At 44.4% G+C, this 16,424-nt stretch overlaps 1 protein-coding gene across 1 annotated transcript in view; it reads right to left on the bottom strand.

The window, feature by feature from the left end:
• Positions 1-548: 548 nt before the first annotated feature.
• LOC121846247 (extensin-like) overlaps positions 549-16,424 on the bottom strand; it is a 44,948-nt gene continuing 29,072 nt past the window's right edge. The window contains exons 5-6 of the mRNA XM_042320109.1: positions 1,888-2,195; positions 549-557 (exon numbers count right to left, since the gene is read on the bottom strand). Coding sequence (XP_042176043.1) covers positions 549-557; positions 1,888-2,195 — 317 coding nt within the window. The remainder of the gene's footprint in view (positions 558-1,887; positions 2,196-16,424) is intronic.

The following is a 16,424-nucleotide window of genomic DNA, read 5'->3' on the forward strand; positions in this document are numbered from 1 at the left end:
GTTGTTTTCTATGTATTTTGTATCGTTTTCTCCCTGTGCTGGCAGGTCGTCTGCAAGTGTGTGGCCTAACTGTACAATGCTAATGACATCGACGGGAGGCTGCAGAGAAGACATGTGGCCTTACAAGACGCTTCAGGATCTCTTATTTATTCATCTGCTAATCCTGCCTGGTGTTCCAAGGTAAACAAGCATGTCCCACGCCGGCCGAGGGGCTGTGGGGTCTGGGAAGCTTTGGGGAGACTGGGGGGGGAGGCTGTGTGGGTTGGTAGGAAACACAGGTGAGGATTAAAACCAAGGCGGAGGGATTGGCTAAGTAATAGTAATTATGATTTTGTTAAACATACATCTCTCTTTCCCTCTCTCTATCGCTCTCTCTCTCTCTCTCTCTCTCTCTCTCTCTCTCTCTCTCTCTCTCTCTCTCTCTCTCTCTCTCTCTCTCTCTCTCTCTCCTCTCTCTCTCTCTCTCTGTCCGTCTGGGTGGTGGTTGGCCTGTGCTGTGGTGAATACCAATAGTGAAGGGCAGCATATGTGAGCCATACTTAATCCTGCTAATCTGCCTTCAAAAGAAAAAGAAAGAGAACAAAAAAAACTGAGAGAAAAGAGAAGAGGTTGAAAAAAGCGAGAGAACTTTCTCTTTCTGTCTGGGGTTCTGACCAGCGGTGTCCAAATGAACAGAAAAACATGAATAATGCTGCTTCCAAGATCTTGGAAAGAATTGAAAAGGAAAATTCTTCTAAATCCATGGAAGAAATAATAACTGTGTCTGTGATAGGGCCATTGTATTCCAGGGCCATCGTATTCTAGGGCCATCGTATTCTAGGGCCATCGTATTCCAGGGCCATCGTATTCTAGGGCCATCGTATTCTAGGGCCATCGTATTCCAGGGCCATCGTATTCCAGGGCCATCGTAATTCCAGGGCCATCGTAATTCCAGGGCCATCGTAATTCCAGGGCCATCGTATTCCAGGGCCATTGTAATTCCAGGGCCATCGTAACTCCAGGGCCATCATATTCCAGAGCCATTGTAATTCCAGGGCCATCGTAATTCCAGGGCCATCATATTCCAGAGCCATCGTATTCCAGGGCCATCGTATTCCAGGGCCATTGTAATTCCAGGGCCATCGTATTCTTGGGCCATCGTAATTCCAGGGACATCATAATTCCAGGGCCATCGTATTCAGAGCCATCGTGTTCTAGGGCCATCGTATTCCAGGGCCATCGTATTCCAGGGCCATCGTATTCTAGGGCCATCGTATTCTAGGGCCATCGTATTCCAGGGCCATCGTATTCTAGGGCCATCGTATTCCAGGGCCATCGTATTCCAGGGCCATCGTATTCCAGGGCCATCGTATTCTAGGGCCATCGTATTCCAGAGCCATTGTAATTCCAGGGCCATCGTAATTCCAGGGCCATCGTAATTCCAGGGCCATCGTAACTCCAGGGCCATCGTATTCTTGAGCCATTGTAATTCCAGGGCCATCATAATTCCAGGGCCATCGTATTCCAGAGCCATCGTGTTCTAGGGCCATCGTATTCCAGGGCCATCGTATTCCAGGGCCATCGTATACTTCGGCCATCGTAATTCCAGGGCCATCATAATTCAAGGGCCATCGTATTCCAGAGCCATCGTGTTCTAGGACCATCGTATTCCAGGGCCATCGTATTCCAGGGCCATCGCATTCCAGGGCCATCGTATTCTTGGGCCATCGTATTCAAGGGCCATCGCATTCCAGGGCCATCGTATTCTAGGGCCATCGTAATTCCAGGGCCATCGTCTTCCAGGCAGCTACACATATCACTTCTCTCCCCAATTATATTCTTTATACCCAGATTAACCATGACAGGGTTGGAGACAAAACTTTCTCTCCTTTCTGTCAGTGGCTGTACGGGCCTGGGTAGTGGGAGTGGGGTGTAGGGGCTGGGTAGTGAGAGTGGGGTGTAGGGGTGTAGGGGCTGGGTAGTGAGAGTGGGGTGTTGGGGTGTAGGGGCTGGGTAGTGGGAGTGGGGTGTAGGGGCTGGGGAGTGAGGTGTAGGGGCTGGGGAGTGAGAGTGGGGTGTAGGGGCTGGGTAGTGGGAGTGGGGTGTTAGGGCTGGGTAGTGAGAGTGGGGTGTAGGGGCTGGGGAGTGAGAGTGGGGTGTAGGGGTGTACGGTCCTGGGTAGTGAGAGTGGGGTGTTGGGGTGTACATGCTGGGGACTGAGAGGGGGATGTTGGGGTGTTGGGGTATACGGGCTGGGGACTGAGAGTGGGGTGTACGGACTGGGCTGGGGGGGTGCTTTATCCCTACAGCTATTAGGAGGTAATTAAGTCCTAACACCACAGAGCCTCCCATGGCTACTATAACACAACTGCAAATGGAAAGCTTACAATCTCCTTTAGACGGCAGGACAAATTGAATGGAACTCATTGGGCTTTAGCCGTTATTACAGAGGACCAGTCTGGCTGGGGAAAGAGAAAGGGGATTTGTTGGAGGTTGTGAGGGGTTGTGGTTGGTTCGCTGCGAGGTGTGTGTGTGTGTGTGTGTGAAGGGGTAAAGAAAGGGGGTCTGGGAAGGGGATTGAGGTGTTTGAGGGGCGCAGAGGGATTTGTTTTAGAGGTGTCAGCTCCTCTTTAACAGCAGCCTGAGATTTGCTTTCGCCAAATGTTACAAATGTTTCGACAACCTGTTCTGTGATCCTCTGGGGTCAGGCGGGGGGGTTCAGGCAGGGGTGGGGGTGGGGATGAGGGGGTCAGGCAGGGGGCGTGGGGGTGGCATGGGGGGGGTCAGGCAGGGGATGAATATATTCACGCCTGCATTCACACGGGGCTCCAGATGCTTGTTCCAGCCAAAGAAAGAAAATGGCATGGGGTACAAGGGCTTTACTACATACACTGAGACCTTTAAACATACAGCATGGGGATGAATATATACATCACTGAGACCTGCATTCATACTGTACTGAGACTGCTGCTATCTATACATACTGTACTGAGACTGCTGCAGATACATACTGTTCCAGCCAAATACTGAAAGAAAATATCTTTCTGTACTGAGACCTGCTGCTATCTATACATACTGTACTGAGACCTGCTGCTATCTATACATACTGTACTGAGACATGCTGCTATCTATACATACTGTACTGAGACCTGCTGCTATCTATACATACTGTACTGAGACCTGCTGCTATCTATACATACTGTACTGAGACCTGCTGCTATCTATACATACTGTACTGAGACCTGCTGCTATCTATACATACTGTATTGAGACCTGCAGCTATCTATACATACTGTACTGAGACCTGCTGCTATCTATACATACTGTACTGAGACCAGCTGCTATCTATCCATACTGTACTGAGACCAGACCTGCTATCTATCTGTACTGTAATGAGACCTGCTGCTATCTATTCATACTGTACTGAGACCAGACCTGCTATCTATCTGTACTGTAATGAGACCTGCTGCTATCTATTCATACTGTACTGAGACCAGACCTGCTATCTATCTGTACTGTAATGAGACCTGCTGCTATCTATTCATACTGTACTGAGACCAGACCTGCTATCTCTCTATACTGTACTGAGACCAGGCCTTATTCTGGGTCGTACATGTGTGACCAAAATCTAGTGTGAACAAAGATGCAGTACATTTGTTAGACGAGGGATGCCCGTTATTTTGGAGTGAGAGCAGGAGTGATCATTATATAGGAGATTTGAAGGGAGATTTCGGTATATAAAAGAGATATCCCATTCAAGTACTCATCGAGATGACGTGAAATAGATTAAACCTTATCTGAACCCACTTTGTTTCAAGAGCAGCTAAAAGCAAACTATCTACTTAGGTGTACTTAACTAAGTTAGCTACATAGGCAGGTTAGTGTAATTTCAGCCTAGGTATTCATTGTTAAATACGTTCTAGATTCTAAATACGTTCTAGATTATAAGTACATTCTAAGTTCTAAATTCCAAATTCCAATTTGCAAACAAATTCATGATTTAACAGTCCCATCTCTCTCGATGATTTAAACAGCTGTCTCCATTGTGCGTTTTTAAGAAGATCTTTGAAATTGTGAACACACTTGAAACATCTATATAGAATAGAATAGGACATAACTTTATTTGACATTTTTCTTTGTCATCACCTTACGAGAATGACAAATAAACACATACACATGGTACACACGAGGAACAGTCATCCTGGTACACTGTTACTGTAAACACATAGATAACAGTCAGCCTGGTACACTGTTACTGTAAACACATAGATAACAGTCAGCCTGATACACTGTTACTGTAAACACATAGATAACAGTCAGCCTGGTACACTGTTACTGTAAACACATAGAGAACAGTCAGCCTGGTACACTTTACTGTAAACACACAGAGAACAGTCAGCCTGGTACACTGTTACTGTAAACACATAGAGAACAGTCATCCTGGTACACTGTTACTGTAAACACATAGAGAACAGTCAGCCTGGTACACTGTTACTGTAAACACATAGAGAACAGTCAGCCTGGTACACCTTTACTGTAAACACATAGAGACAGTCAGCCTGGTACACTGTTACTGTAAACACATAGAGAACAGTCAGCCTGGTACACTGTTACTGTAAACACATAGAGAACAGTCTGCCTGGTACACTGTTGCTGTAAAGACATAGAGAACAGTCAGCCTGGTACACTGTTACTGTAAACACATAGATAACAGCCAGCCTGGTACACTGTTACTGTAAACACATAGAGAACAGTCAGCCTGGTACACCTTTACTGTAAACACATAGAGAACAGTCAGCCTGGTACACTGTTACTGTAAACACATAGAGAACAGTCAGCCTGGTACACTGTTACTGTAAACACATAGAGAACAGTCAGCCTGGTACACTGTTACTGTAAACACATAGAGAACAGTCAGCCTGGTACACTGTTACTGTAAACACATAGAGAACAGTCAGCCTGGTACACTGTTACTGTAAACACATAGAGAACAGTCAGCCTGGTACACTGTTCCTGTAAACACATAGAGAACAGTCAGCCTGATACACTGTTACTGTAAACACATAGAGAACAGTCAGCCTGGTACACCTTTACTGTAAACACATAGATAACAGTCAGCCTGGTATACTGTTACTGTAAACACATAGAGAACAGTCCGTCTGGTACACTGTTACTGTAAACACATAGAGAACAGTCAGCCTGGTACACCTTTACTGTAAACACATAGAGAACAGTCAGCCTGGTACACTGTTACTGTAAACACATAGAGAACAGTCAGCCTGGTACACCTTTACTGTAAACACATAGAGAACAGTCAGCTTGGTACACTGTTACTGTAAACACATAGATAACAGTCAGCCTGGTACACTGTTACTGTAAACACATAGAGAACAGTCAGCCTGGTAGACCTTTACTGTAAACACATAGAGAACAGTCAGCCTGATACACCTTTACTGTAAACACATAGAGAACAGTCAGCCTGGTACACCTTTACTGTAAACACATAGAGAACAGTCAGCCTGGTACACTGTTACTGTAAACACATAGAGAACAGTCAGCCTGATACACTGTTACTGTAAACACATAGAGAACAGTCAGCCTGGTACACTGTTACTGTAAACACATAGAGAACAGTCAGCCTGGTACACTGTTACTGTAAACACATAGAGAACAGTCAGCCTGGTACACTGTTACTGTAAACACATAGAGAACAGTCAGCTGGGTACACTGTTACTGTAAACACATAGAGAACATTCAGCCTGGTACACTCTTACTGTAAACACATAGAGAACAGTCAGCCTGGTACACTGTTACTGTAAACACATAGAGAACAGTCAGCCTGATACACTGTTACTGTAAACACATAGAGAACAGTCAGCCTGGTACACCTTTACTGTAAACACATAGATAACAGTCAGCCTGATACACAGTTACTGTAAACACATAGAGAACAGTCAGCTGGGTACACTGTTACTGTAAACACATAGAGAACATTCAGCCTGGTACACTCTTACTGTAAACACATAGAGAACAGTCAGCCTGGTACACTGTTACTGTAAACACATAGAGAACAGTCAGCCTGGTACACTGTTACTGTAAACACATAGAGAACAGTCAGCCTGGTACTCTGTGGTTATTAGCATCATATAGAGAGAACGAAGCCTGTCCCATTCTGTGGTTATTAGCATCATATAGAGAGAACCAAGCCTGTCCCTGTTCTGTGGTTATTAGCATCATATAGAGAGAACAAAGCCTGTCCAATTCTGTGGTTATTAGCCTCATAATATAGAGAGAACGAAGCCTGTCTCATTCTGTTGTTATTAGCATCATATAGAGAGAACCCAGCCTGTCCCGTTCTGTGGTTTTTAGCATCATATAGAGAGAACCAAGCCTGTCCCATACTGTGGTTATTAGCATCATATGGAGAGAACCCAGCCTGTCCCGTTCTGTGGTTATTAGCATCATAATATAGAGAGAACGAAGCCTGTCTCATTCTGTGGTTATTAGCATCATATAGAGAGAACCCAGCCTGTCCCGTTCTGTGGTTATTAGCATCATATAGAGAGAACAAAGCCTGTACCGTTCTGTGGTTATTAGCAGCATATAGAGAGAACCCAGCCTGTCCCGTTCTGTGGTTATTAGCATCATATAGAGAGAACCCAGCCTGTCCCGTTCTGTGGTTATTAGCAGCATATAGAGAGAACCCAGCCTGTCCCGTTCTGTGGTTATGAGCATCATATAGAGAGAACCCAGCCTGTCCCGTTCTGTGGTTATTAGCATCATATAGAGAGAACCCAGCCTGTCCCGTTCTGTGGTTATTAGCAGCATATGGAGAGAACCCAGCCTGTCCCGTTCTGTGGTTATGAGCATCATATAGAGAGAACCCAGCCTGTCCCGTTCTGTGGTTATTAGCATCATATAGAGAGAACCAAGCCTGTCCCATACTGTGGTTATTAGCATCATATGGAGAGAACCCAGCCTGTCCCGTTCTGTGGTTATTAGCATCATAATATACAGAGAACGAAGCCTGTCCCATACTGTGGTTATTAGCATCATATAGAGAGAACCCAGCCTGTCCTGTTCTGTGGTTATTAGCATCATATAGAGAGAACCCAGCCTGTCCTGTTCTGTGGTTATTAGCATCATATAGAGAGAACCAAGCCTGTCCCATACTGTGGTTATTAGCATCATATGGAGAGAACCCAGCCTGTCCCGTTCTGTGGTTATTAGCATCATATAGAGAGAACAAAGCCTGTCCCGTTCTGTGGTTATTAGCATCATAATATAGAGAGAACGAAGCCTGTTTCATTCTGTGGTTATTAGCATCATATAGAGAGAACCCAGCCTGTTCCGTTCTGTGGTTATTAGCAGCATATAGAGAGAACCCAGAATGTCCCCGTTCTGTGGTTATTAGCATCATATAGAGAGAACCCAGCCTGTCCCGTTCTGTGGTTATTAGCATCATATAGAGAGAACAAAGCCTGTACCGTTCTGTGGTTATTAGCAGCATATAGAGAGAACCCAGCCTGTCCCGTTCTGTGGTTATTAGCATCATATAGAGAGAACCCAGCCTGTCCCGTTCTGTGGTTATTAGCAGCATATAGAGAGAACCCAGCCTGTCCCGTTCTGTGGTTATTAGCATCATATAGAGAGAACCCAGCCTTTCCCGTTCTGTGGTTATTAGCATCATATAGAGAGAACCCAGCCTGTCCCGTTCTGTGGTTATTATCATCATATAGAGAGAACCCAGCCTGTCCCGTTCTGTGGTTATTAGCATCATATAGAGAGAACCCAGCCTGTCCCATTCTGTGGTTATTAGCAGCATATGGAGAGAACCCAGCCTGTCCCATTCTGTGGTTATGAGCATCATATAGAGAGAACCCAGCCTGTCCCGTTCTGTGGTTATTAGCATCATATAGAGAGAACCAAGCCTGTCCCATACTGTGGTTATTAGCATCATATAGAGAGAACAAAGCCTGTCCCGTTCTGTGGTTATTGGCATCATAATATAGAGAGAACGAAGCCTGTTTCATTCTGTGGTTATTAGCATCATATAGAGAGAACCCAGCCTGTCCTGTTCTGTGGTTATTAGCATCATATAGAGAGAACCAAGCCTGTCCCATACTGTGGTTATTAGCATCATATGGAGAGAACCCAGCCTGTCCTGTTCTGTGGTTATTAGCATCATATAGAGAGAACCTAGCCTGTCCCATTCTGTGGTTATTAGCATCATATAGAGAGAACCCAGCCTGTCCCGTTCTGTGGTCATTAGCAGCATATAGAGAGAACCCAGCCTGTCCCGTTCTGTGGTTATTAGCATCATATAGAGAGAACCCAGCCTGTCCCGTTCTGTGGTCATTAGCAGCATATGGAGAGAACCCAGCCTGTCCTGTTCTGTGGTTATTAGCATCTTATAGAGAGAACCCAGCCTGTCCCGTTCTGTGGTTATTAGCATCATATAGAGAGAACAAAGCCTGTCCTGTTCTGTGGTTATTAGCATCATAATATAGAAAGAACTAAACCTGTCTCTTTCTGTGGTTATTAGCATCATATAGAGAGAACCCAGCCTGTCCCCGTTCTGTGGTTATTAGCATCATATAGAGAGAACCCAGCCTGTCCCGTTCTGTTGTTATTTGCATCATATAGAGAGAACCAAGAGTGTCCCATTCTGTGGTTATTAGCATCATATAGAGAGAACACAGCCTGTCCCATACTGTGGTTATTAGCATCATATAGAGAGAACAAAGCCTGTCCCGTTCTGTGGTTATTAGCATCATAATATAGAGAGAACGAAGCCTGTTTCATTCTGTGGTTATTAGCATCATATAGAGAGAACCCAGCCTGTCCCGTTCTGTGGTTATTAGCATCATATAGAGAGAACAAAGCCTGTCCCGTTCTGTGGTAATTAGCAGCATATAGAGAGAACCCAGCCTGTCCCTTTCTGTGGTTATTAGCATCATATAGAGAGAACGAAGCCTGTCCCATTCTGTGGTTATTAGCATCATATAGAGAGAACCCAGCCTGTCCCGTTCTGTGGTTATTAGCAGCATATAAAGAGAACCCAGCCTGTCCCATTCTGTGGTTATTAGCATCATATAGAGAGAACCCAGCCTGTCCCATTCTGTGGTTATTAGCATCATATAGAGAGAACAAAGCCTGTCCTGTTCTGTGGTTATTAGCATCATAATATAGAAAGAACGAAACCTGTCTCTTTCTGTGGTTATTAGCATCATATAGAGAGAACCCAGCCTGTCCCGTTCTGTGGTTATTAGCATCATATAGAGAGAACCCAGCCTGTCCCGTTCTGTGGTTATTAGCATCATATAGAGAGAACCCAGCCTGTCCCGTTCTGTGGTTATTAGCATCATATAGAGAGAACCCAGCCTGTCCCGTTCTGTGGTTATTAGCAGCATATGGAGAGAACCCAGCCTGTCCCGTTCTGTGGTTATTAGCATCTTATAGAGGGAACCCAGCCTGTCCCGTTCTGTGGTTATTAGCATCATATAGCGAGAACCAAGCCTGTCTCATTCTGTGGTTATTAGCATCAAATAGAGAGAACCCAGCCTGTCCCGTTCTGTGGTTATTAGCATCATATAGAGAGAATCATTCCTGTCCCCGTTCTGTGGTTATTAGCATCATATAGAGAGAACCCAGCCTGTCCCGTTCTGTGGTTATTAGCATCATATAGAGAGAACCCAGCCTGTCCCGTTCTGTGGTTATTAGCATCATATAGATAGAACGAAGCCTGTCCCATTCTGTGGTTATTAGCATCATATAGAGAGAACCCAGCCTGTCCCGTTCTGTGGTTATTAGCAGCATATAGAGAGAACCCAGCCTGTCCCGTTCTGTGGTTATTAGCATCATATAGAGAGAACGAAGCCTGTCCCATTCTGTGGTTATTAGCATCATATAGAGAGAACCCAGCCTGTCCCGTTCTGTGGTTATTAGCATCATATAGAGAGAACCAAGCCTGTCCCGTTCTGTGGTTATTAGCAGCAAATAGAGAGAACCCAGCCTGTCCCGTTCTGTGGTTATTAGCATCATATAGAGAGAATCAATCCTGTCCCCGTTCTGTGGTTATTAGCATCATATAGAGAGAACCAAGCCTGTCCCATACTGTGGTTATTAGCATCATATGGAGAGAACCCAGCCTGTCCCGTTCTGTGGTTATTAGCATCATATGGAGAGAACAAAGCCTGTCCCGTTCTGTGGTTATTAGCATCATAATATAGAGAGAACGAAGCCTGTCTCATTCTGTGGTTATTAGCATCATATAGAGAGAACCCATCATGTCCCGTTCTGTGGTTTTTAGCATCATATAGAGAGAACCAATCCTGTCCCCGTTCTGTGGTTATTAGCATCATATAGAGAAAACCCAGCCTGTCCCGTTCTGTGGTTATTAGCATCATATAGAGAGAACCAATCCTGTCCCCGTTCTGTGGTTATTAGCATCATATAGAGAGAACCCAGCCTGTCCCATTCTGTGGTTATTAGCATCATATAGAGAGAACCCAGCCTGTCCCGTTCTGTGGTTATTAGCAGCATATGGAGAGAACCCAGCCTGTCCTGTTCTGTGGTTATTAGCATCTTATAGAGAGACCCCAGCCTGTCCCGTTCTGTGGTTATTAGCATCATATAGAGAGAACAAAGCCTGTCCTGTTCTGTGGTTATTAGCATCATATAGAGAGAACCCAGCCTGTCCCGTTCTGTGGTTATTAGCAGCATATAGAGAGAACAAAGCCTGTCCCGTTCTGTGGTTATTAGCATCATATAGAGAGAACCAAGCCTGTCCCATACTGTGGTTATTAGCATCATATGGAGAGAACCCAGCCTGTCCCGTTCTGTGGTTATTAGCATCATAATATACAGAGAACGAAGCCTGTCTCATTCTGTGGTTATTAGCATCATATAGAGAGAACCCAGCCTGTCCCGTTCTGTGGTTATTAGCATCATAATATAGAGAGAACGAAGCCTGTTTCATTCTGTGGTTATTAGCATCATATAGAGAGAACCCAGCCTGTCCCGTTCTGTGGTTATTAGCATCATATAGAGAGAACCAAGCCTGTCCCATACTGTGGTTATTAGCATCATATGGAGAGAACCCAGCCTGTCCCGTTCTGTGGTTATTAGCATCATATAGAGACAACCCAGCCTGTTCCGTTCTGTGGTTATTAGCAGCATATAGAGAGAACCCAGCCTGTCCCGTTCTGTGGTTATTAGCATCATAATATAGAGAGAATGAAGCCTGTCCCATTCTGTGGTTATTAGCATCATATAGAGAGAACCAATCCTGTCCCCGTTCTGTGGTTATTAGCATCATATAGAGAGAACCAAGCCTGTCCCATACTGTGGTTATTAGCATCATAATATAGAGAGAACGAAGCCTGTTTCATTCTGTGGTTATTAGCATCATATAGAGAGAACCCAGCCTGTCCCGTTCTGTGGTTATTAGCATCATATAGAGAGAACCCAGCCTGTCCCGTTCTGTGGTTATTAGCATCATATAGAGAGAACCAAGCCTGTCCCGTTCTGTGGTTATTAGCATCATATGGAGAGAACCCAGCCTGTCCCATTCTGTGGTTATTAGCATCATATAGAGAGAACAAAGCCTGTCCCGTTCTGTGGTTATTAGCATCATAATATAGAGAGAACAAAGCCTGTCTCATTCTGTGGTTATTAGCATCATATAGAGAGAACCCATCATGTCCCGTTCTGTGGTTTTTAGCATCATATAGAGAAACCCAGCCTGTCCCGTTCTGTGGTTATTAGCATCATATAGAGAGAACCCAGCCTGTCCCGTTCTGTGGTTATTAGCATCATATAGAGAGAACCCAGCCTGTCCCGTTCTGTGGTTATTAGGATCATATGGAGAGAACCCAGCCTGTCCCGTTCTGTGGTTATTAGCAGCATATGGAGAGAGGGTGTAAAATTCCTCCACTCTCGCTCCCCTACACCCCCGCCCCACACAGACAGACAAACACACACAGCCTCGTTGCACCTAACGAGGGGGCGGACAAGTCTATTACCATCCCTCCTCTATCCACACTTACAGTCGCCGCACACACACACACATACTGTCACCAAACACACACACATAAAAGTCTCCATACAAACGATTCTCATACAACATGACAATATTTTCCTGGGATCCTTAAACTATCCGTTTTAATACGTGGTATAATGTGTTGTCTTCATCATATTGTAACTCTTCATCACGTTGTAACTCTTCATCACGTTGTAACTCTTCATCATATTGTAACCCTTCATGATATTGTAACTCTTCATCACGTTGTAAACTCTTCATCATATTGTAACTCTTCATCATATTGTAACTCTTCATCACGTTGTAACTCTTCATCACGTTGTAACTCTTCATCATATTGTAACTCTTCATCATATTGTAACTCTTCATCATATTGTAAACTCTTCATCATATTGTAACTCTTCATCATATTGTAAACTCTTCATCATATTGTAACTCTTCATCATATTGTAACTCTTCATCATATTGTAACTCTTCATCATATTGTAACTCTTCATCATATTGTAAACTCTTCATCATATTGTAACTCTTCATCATATTGTAAACTCTTCATCATATTGTAACTCTTCATCATATTGTAACTCTTCATCACGTTGTAAACTCTTCATCATATTGTAACTCTTCATCATATTGTAAACTCTTCATCATATTGTAACTCTTCATCATATTGTAACTCTTCATCACGTTGTAAACTCTTCATCATATTGTAACTCTTCATCATATTGTAACTCTTCATCACGTTGTAACTCTTCATCATATTGTAACTCTTCATCACGTTGTAAACTCTTCATCATATTGTAACTCTTCATCATATTGTAACTCTTCATCATATTGTAAACTCTTCATCATATTGTAACTCTTCATCACGTTGTAACTCTTCATCACGTTGTAACTCTTCATCATATTGTAACTCTTCATCATATTGTAACTCTTCATCATATTGTAAACTCTTCATCATATTGTAACTCTTCATCATATTGTAAACTCTTCATCATATTGTAACTCTTCATCATATTGTAACTCTTCATCACGTTGTAAACTCTTCATCATATTGTAACTCTTCATCATATTGTAACTCTTCATCACGTTGTAACTCTTCATCATATTGTAACTCTTCATCACGTTGTAAACTCTTCATCATATTGTAACTCTTCATCATATTGTAACTCTTCATCATATTGTAAACTCTTCATCATATTGTAACTCTTCATCATATTGTAAACTCTTCATCATATTGTAACTCTTCATCATATTGTAACTCTTCATCATATTGTAAACTCTTCATCATATTGTAACTCTTCATCATATTGTAACTCTTCATCACGTTGTAAACTCTTCATCATATTGTAACTCTTCATCATATTGTAACTCTTCATCACGTTGTAACTCTTCATCATATTGTAACTCTTCATCATATGGTATGAGCAGACACCTGGGGACATATTCCTGATGTTGAGAGTGGAAGAGGTAGAAGAATTGCTAGAAGAAGAGATAGATGAGGTTGAAGCGGAAGAAGAAGAGGTAGAATAGGTAGATGAGTATGTAGACAAGGTAGAAGTGGTAGAAAAGGTAGAAGAGGAGGAAGAGGAGGTAGAAAAAGAGGTAGAAGAGGTAGAAGAAGAGGTAGAAAAAGGAGAAGAGGTGAAGAAGAGGTAGAAGAGGTAGACAAAGAGGTAGAAGAGTTTGAAGAAGAGGTAGAAGAAGGAGAAGAGGTGAACAAGAGGTAGAAGAGGTAGAAGAAGAGGTAGAAGAAGAAGAGGAAGAGGAGGTAGAACAGTTTGAAGAAGAGGTAGAAGAAGGAGAAGAGGTGAACAAGAGGTAGAAGAGGTAGAAGAAGAGATAGAAGAAGAAGAGGAAGAGGAGGTAGAACAGTTTGAAGAAGAGGTAGAAGGAGAAGAGGCGAAGAAGAGGTAGAAGAGGTAGAAGAGGTGAAGAGGAGGTAGAAGAGGTAGAAGAGGTAGAAGAAGAGGATGGAGAAGAGTTTGAATAAGAAAGGGTAGAAGAGTTTGAAGAAGAGGTAGAAGAAGGAGAAGAGGTGAAGAGGAGGTAGAAGAGGTTGAAGAGGTAGAAGAAGACATAGAAGAAGGAGAAGAGGTGAAGAAGTGGTAGAAGTGTTTGAAGAAGAGGTAGAAAAAGGAGAAGAGGTGAAGAAGGAGAAGAGGTGAAGAGGAGGTAGAAGAGTTGGAAGAAGGAGAAGAGGTGAAGAAGGAGAAGAGGAGAAGGAGAATAGGCGAAGAAGGAGAAGAGGTGAAGAAGGAGAAAAGGTGAAGAAGAGGTAGAAGAGGTAGAAGAAGAGGAGGTAGAAGAGGTTGAAGAAGAGGAGGTAGAAGAGGGAGAAGAGGTAAAGAAGAAGAGGAAGAGGAGGTAGAAGAAGGAGAAGAGGTGAAGAAGTGGAAGAGGAGGTAGAAGAAGGAGAAGAGGAGAGGAAGGAGAAGAGGTGAAGAAGGAGAAGAGGTGAAGAAGAGGTAGAAGCAGAGGAGGTAGAAGAGTTTGAAAAAGAGGTAGAAGAGGTAGAAGAAGTGAAAAGGAGGTAGAAGAGGTTGAAGAAGAGGAGGTAGAAGAGATTGAAGAAGAGGAGGTAGAAGAGGGAGAAGAGGTAAAGAAGAAGAGGAAGAGGAGGTAGAAGTTAGGAGAAGAGGTTGAAGAAGGAGAAGAGGTGAGGAAGGAGAAGAGGTGAAGAAGAGGAAGAGGAGGTAGAAGAAGGAGAAGAGGAGAAGAAGGAGAAGAGGTGAAGAAGGAGAAGAGGTGAAGAAGAGGTAGAAGAGGTAGAAGAAGGAGAAGTGGTGAAGAAGGAGAAGAGGTGAAGAAGAGGTTGAAGAGGTAGAAGAAGAGGAGGTAGAAGAGGTTGAAGAAGAGGGGGTAGAAGAGGTTGAAGAAGAGGAGGTAGAAGAGGGAGAAGAGGTAAAGAAGAAGAGGAAGAGGAGGTAGAAGAAGGAGAAGAGGAGAAGAAGGAGAAGAGGTGAAGAAGGGGTAGAAGAGGTAGAAGAATAGGTAGAAGAGTTTGAAGAAGAGGTAGAAGAGTTTGAAGAAGAGGTAGAAGAAGAAGAGGAAGAGGAGGAAGAACAGTTTGAAGAAGAGGTAGAAGAAGGAGAAGAGGTGAAGAAGAGGTAGAAGAGGTAGAAGAAGAGGAGGTAGAAGTGGTTGAAGAAGAGGATGTAGAAGAGGGAGAAGAGGTAAAGAAGAAGAGGAAGAGGAGGTAGAAGAGGTTGAAGAAGAGGTAGAAGAAGAAGAGGAAGAGGAGGTAGAAGAAGAGGAGGTAGAAGAGATTGAAGAAGAGGTAGAAGAGGTGTAGAAGCAACACGGGGTAGACCTCATTGGGCCCTAGCAACTCGAGGTAGCCCTCATGAGGGCCTAGCAACTCGGGGTAGCCTTCATTGGTTCCTAGCAACTCGCGGTAGCCCTCATTGGTGCCTAGCAACTCGGGGTAGCCCTCATTAGGTCCTAGCAACTCGGGGTAGCCCTCATGAGGTTCCTAGCAACTCAGGGTAGCCCTCATTGGTTCATAGCAACTCATGGTAGCCCTCATTGGTTCATAGCAACTCACGGTAGCCCTCATTGTTTCCTAGCAACTTGTGGGTAGCCCTCATTGGTTCCTAGCAACTCAGGGTAGCCCTCATTGGTTCCTAGCAACTTGGGTTAGCCCTCATTGGCTCCTAGCAACTTGTGGGTAGCCCTCTTTGGTCCCTAGCAACTCGTGGGTAGCCCTCATTGGGTCCCTAGCAACTCAGGCGTAGCCCTCATTAAAAACTTTGGCAATTACGTTGTCATCAAGCCATTTTGGGTCTTTGAGGAGAAGAAGCAGACAAGAAAAGGCTGAGAAGACGAAGACAAGAAAAACACAGGCTGATTTAATTGAATTAATACACATTGATCTCCTGTTGAGGAGGTGGGGGGGGTGGCTTCATTAGGGAGGAGAAAGAAAGGCCGCCAACAAGTGAGTGTGTGTGTGTGTGTGTGTGTGTGTGTGTGTGTGTGTGTGTGTGGGTTGGGGGGGGAGATTTTGGTGTGTCTCTCTCCTGCTCTGTCCCACAGTGTTGGGTCAAGAAGGGGGTCAAGAAGAGGGTAGAGTTGCGAGAGAGAGAGAGAGGGAGTTGCGAGGGTTAGGAGAGGAGGAGGAGAAGGAGACGGAGGAGGGGGGTAGCTAGAGGGGCTGCTTGTCACTGTGAATGGGCTCAGGGTGGTTCACATCATCGGGGCATTGATGGCGTCCCCTCCCCTGTTGTAAAACAAGGTCCTGTGTGCCTGCCTGAACACTGGGGCATTGTGTCCACCCCTCACAAGCACCATACCACCCAGAGTGTCCCTAATACCCCCCCCTCCCTCTCCTCCACGCCTCACCCCTACCTCCCTCTCTCTCGTTCTCCTCCACGCCTCACCCCTACCTCCCTCTCTCTCGTTCTCC

Source organism: Oncorhynchus tshawytscha, linkage group LG03 (assembly GCF_018296145.1).
Source record: "Oncorhynchus tshawytscha isolate Ot180627B linkage group LG03, Otsh_v2.0, whole genome shotgun sequence".
In the NCBI taxonomy this organism is placed as follows: domain Eukaryota; kingdom Metazoa; phylum Chordata; class Actinopteri; order Salmoniformes; family Salmonidae; genus Oncorhynchus; species Oncorhynchus tshawytscha.